We start from the raw sequence: 4,362 nt of genomic DNA on the forward strand, positions 1-4,362 counted from the left end.
AATGTAAAATCTTGAAACCTAAGAATCAAATTGAAATGATACCCAAATCTCCGGAGTAAAATTATAATAATTTGAAACTTAGGGACTACACCGAAACCAAACTCAAAACTTAAAAAAACTTAAAAATAAAATGTGTAACATTTGAAAACATAGAAACTACGTTCAAAACTTAATTTTACTTTTTAGTTATTATATCTAAAATAAAATATTTTTGTACTCTTAACCTATTTTTTCAAAAAGAAATTTACTCAACACTATTTGCAATCCAAAATGAAGCGGTAATAGTTTTAAGTTCCAAAGAGATGTTGTACTATTTTTTTATTTTTATTTTTATTTTTTTAAAAATTTAAATTAATTAATTAATATTTTTTTAGGCCTATGGAAAATAAATGCTGAAGCCCAAGTGGATGAGTAAATGGAAGCCACGTAGGCCAATGGGTTTTCTATATATTGAGGGCAAAATGTAATGCCATTAGCAATTCAAACGCGCTTGATTTCGAAGAGAGGGAAAACGAAGAAGAAGATGAACCATAGCCAACAAGCTACAGGGAGCAGGCACGACGATGACGCAGCGCTCTCCGAGTTTCTAGCATCTCTAATGGAGTATACTCCCACTGTAAGATCTCATTTCGATTCTTCTTAACCCAAACTCGCCTTTTTCCCCCCACGCGTTTTTCTGCAAGTTCAAATCATGTCGGTGTTCTTCTTTTTGGGCTATCGTTTTACAGATTCCCGACGAGTTGGTGGAGCATTACTTAGGGAAGAGTGGATTTCAGTGTCCCGACGTTCGATTGTAGGTACCTTTTCGTTTGTTTTTATATTTATCGTTCATCAAAACCCTAGGTCTAAAACACGGTCTTTCGACTGACAGATGAGATGAATATATCTTTCTTCTAATGCTATGATTGGTGATGGTTTCTTTTCACAATTTAATCGTACTTGGAGAATTTTCCATTCATTTTCTTGGTTCTTGACTGTTAATATCGATCAACGTGAAGCATAACGAGGCCGTGGGTTTTAGATGGGGGATTTCTTATTTTGGGTATTTTTTTTTTGTTCTAAAGAGACAATGTTAACTATTGTTGCTGATTTTTTTGTTGGGAAGTTGCCTTTATTAATGAACTGAGGATGAGATTGGAGGAGCAGGATTTTTTTTTTTTTTTTTTTAAATCACAGTTCCCAACTCATTCCCTTTAAAGAAATGGGGAATCTTTACTCTGGTATCGGGGTTCTTAGTGGTCTAATTCTTGATGTGTACTTTGTAGGTCAGACAATATATTCTTGCTCGGTTTGTTGTGTTATAGTGTTATGAGACATGAAGATGGCCCTTTTATTGTTCGTAGTGGTATTCATGGTGGCATCATTCATGCGGACTATTGATTCAACGAGTGTGCATTTCTATACTGAGAATTGTGCATTTGGGAAGAGTAGAGAAGTTAATCTAATTCAAAGAATACTCCGTGTACTTCACCATCTTTGTAATTGAGCTGAGATGATTTCTTTGAAGTTAATAAATTTCGTCCTTTCTTTTCCAATGATTCTTCTACTCGTCTCCCATTTCATTTCTTACCTTTTTTTTCCCCATGAAAGTTGCATGTCTAAAATTTTGAATAATGGAGAGGTTATAAGTCATTTGAGATCTTTGATTTTTGTGAGATGAATTTCTCAACCTTGGCCCGGTAAATTGCTTTCTTGGTAAATTGGTTTTCATTTTTGATTAGCTTTAAATGCATTCTCGATGATATGTGATGTTTGTAATTAGAAATTGGATTTCTCCTTGTTGTGAAGATTAGTTTACTGTTTCTTATCAAGCTTCACTTTTGTAGGATCAGGCTTGTTGCTGTTGCGACGCAGAAGTTCGTTGCGGATGTTGCAAGTGATGCCCTCCAGTATGCTTTGTTCTTCTTTCTCATTTATTTGAGGCGTGCAAGTAGGATATGGTCATAACTTGGTTGGAGACCTTATAAAAAAAGCTTGCATTGTAGAATCTTCATTTTAATTACATAATCACAGGAATGCAATTGGTTAATTTGATGGGATTAACTCAAGAGTTCGAGGACCAATTTTCTGAAACAATCTTATGCCACAGAATATTACTTTTTATTGTTTTACAACCAACAATCTTAATTGAAAAAGATCAGCTCTATAGGTTGTACAATTATGTCCTCGAGTTTTATAGTGTTACAACCACTTAGCTCTTATCTCTTAAAGCAACAAGAAAGGCCCTAATGCACAACCAGCGGTTATTACATGGCATGGTAATTGTCTCTCACTTAACAAGATGAGACCCTCATTCCTCCATAATTCCCTTCCCAAAAGTCCTTTACAATCCTTTTCTACTTAAAACACAAAGACTAAGAAACCCTTAATAAGGATAGAAAATAGATAGGGATCCCACTAAAGGTTAGTGTTTAGGAGTGTGCAGCCCCTAAAAGTCTTCAGCCCAAGTTTGACACTAAATTTGCCTGTTTATTATGGGCAGTAGCAAAATGGGTTGATCTAAAGTGTGGGGCTTAGCTCTAAGTGCTTTTATTTCGACAGTCATCCCAAATGGCCTCATTGAAAGTTGGAGAAGTGGTTTCCTCTGTCACATTATCCTTCAAATTGGGGCCAATCCCCCTCTATTAAAGGTTGGTCAATAATCAATTCCCTTTACGGGAACCTCTTTCAGATCTGTCTTTGAAGATCTTGAAAAATGCTGATCTCCCACCCTTTGAGAACAAGGTTTTCACCTATCTCCCATAAATGATTGGTGCTCCTAAATATGTCATGGGAAGTAAGAAACCTCACGACTGAATATACAATTTCACCTTCCACGATTATCAGGATTTCGAGAAGAGACTTTCTTTAGTTGATTGATTTGATTGGTTTTATTAAGTAGATTCACTCTCATGCAACCTATTAAGGGTTTTTTTTAAGATAAATTATTTTTATTCTTATTTATTTATTTATTTCTTTTAAAATTAATATATTTTTTTTATTGCTTTCTTTAGTCTGCCTCATATTTTGTGGGCTCCATTTTTTGAAGTTTTTCATTTAAAAAACCTATTTTGTTGTGCAATGTAGGCATTGTAAGGCAAGACAGGCAGCAGTAGTGAAAGATAAAAGAGATAAACAACAAAAGGTGCATCTTTCGTAACTTAGGGTCTCTTGATTGATAAATTATTTGGCCAATCTAAGATTCTGCTGGTTCAGGATAAGCGCTTAATATTGACCATGGAGGATCTCTCAAAGGCACTTCGTGAGGTAAGCTCGAAATGTTATTTACTTCTCATCAAGCACAATGGATGATTCATATAGAAATAATAGATTAATTTTGTTATGCACTCTCACTTTTAGGTGGTGCCATGGGTGTTTTGTTTTTTCTTTGCCGGGGGGGGGGGGGATGCTTGGAATGGATGATTCATATAGACATAAGACATTAATTTTGTTATACACTCTCACTTTTGGCTATGGGTGGGTTGTGGGCGATAAATTATCAATGTCACTTCAGGCTTCAAAGTTGATGTTGGCAGGGGAGTTCTTAAAAGAGTTGTGATCTGTCCTAAAGGTGTCTGCTTGTTTTGTGTAATAAATTTCTGTCTGGTTGTAATCTTGTGAAGAATTTGTGATTTTTAGTTCTTCTAATTGTATGGTGCATCCTTTGTCATTGATACCCTTTTGAAGATAGACACTTGAAGATCTAGCTCCTTATCCATAACTAACTGCCTCGTTGCTACTTGATGAACAGTATGGCGTGAATGTGAAACATCAGGAATATTTTGCTGATAGCCCTTCAACGGGAGTGGATTCTACTTCCAGAGAGGAATGAGTTGGAATAATGGTTATAATATCTCATTGTTGTCTGTGTTCGTGAATATACTGAATTACTGATGCATATAGTTCAGGGTTGGAGTATTTCTTGCAGACTAATTTTCTCTGCCGTGCACAGTCATGAGTCATGTTGTACATTATAGCATTGCTTTGAATAACAAATTAAGTAGCCGTGTTTTCCTAGTCGGATTCGGTTACTACTTCTATAGCGAGGCCTTAGCCTTTTGGAACTATCATAGCGGCAGATATATTCAACATTTTCTACTTGTCTATTGAATGAAACTGTGCATAATGAAAAACCAAAACGTCATTCTTGTTCATACAAGGTTATGTAAAGATGGTTAAACCACATCCTGGCGCTATCAGAACGCATTCTCCATGGATTTTAAACGTCAATTTACTTTTAATTGTTTCAGCCTTGGGATTAAATAAGAAGGGGACTTTTGTAGGTGACATTTCTATTGATTCTGAATGGGATTTGCAGTTCACTTACCAAGTTTGTGCTTTATACAATACTTGGTCAGAGGGACAGAATAGTTCTTTCAAGAC

General features: G+C 35.6%; 1 protein-coding gene across 2 annotated transcripts; it reads left to right on the top strand.

Annotated features, from left to right (window-relative positions):
* Positions 1–455: 455 nt before the first annotated feature.
* LOC120076834 (transcription initiation factor TFIID subunit 10) lies at positions 456–4,090 on the top strand. Of its 2 annotated transcripts, none has more exons than XM_039030775.1 (6): positions 456–616; positions 729–793; positions 1,827–1,889; positions 3,067–3,124; positions 3,196–3,246; positions 3,731–4,090. In XM_039030775.1, the coding sequence occupies exons 1-6, from the start codon at positions 467–469 to the stop codon at positions 3,809–3,811; spliced, it is 468 nt and encodes a 155-aa protein (XP_038886703.1). In that variant the 5' UTR covers positions 456–466; the 3' UTR covers positions 3,812–4,090. The 2 variants fall into 2 exon arrangements, with proteins under 2 accessions (XP_038886703.1, XP_038886704.1); XM_039030776.1 differs by having other exon boundaries at positions 1,833–1,889.
* Positions 4,091–4,362: the final 272 nt, after the last annotated feature.

Source organism: Benincasa hispida, chromosome 4, assembly GCF_009727055.1.
Source record: "Benincasa hispida cultivar B227 chromosome 4, ASM972705v1, whole genome shotgun sequence".
NCBI lineage: Eukaryota > Viridiplantae > Streptophyta > Magnoliopsida > Cucurbitales > Cucurbitaceae > Benincasa > Benincasa hispida.

Coding starts and splice junctions, on each gene's coding strand:
- LOC120076834 (XM_039030775.1), top strand. CDS start 467: ATGCCATTAGCAATTCAAACGCGCTTGATTTCGAAGAGAGGGAAAACG. Junction 617..728: donor TAATGGAGTATACTCCCACT/GTAAGATCTCAT, acceptor ATCGTTTTACAG/ATTCCCGACGAGTTGGTGGA. Junction 794..1,826: donor CAGTGTCCCGACGTTCGATT/GTAGGTACCTTT, acceptor TCACTTTTGTAG/GATCAGGCTTGTTGCTGTTG.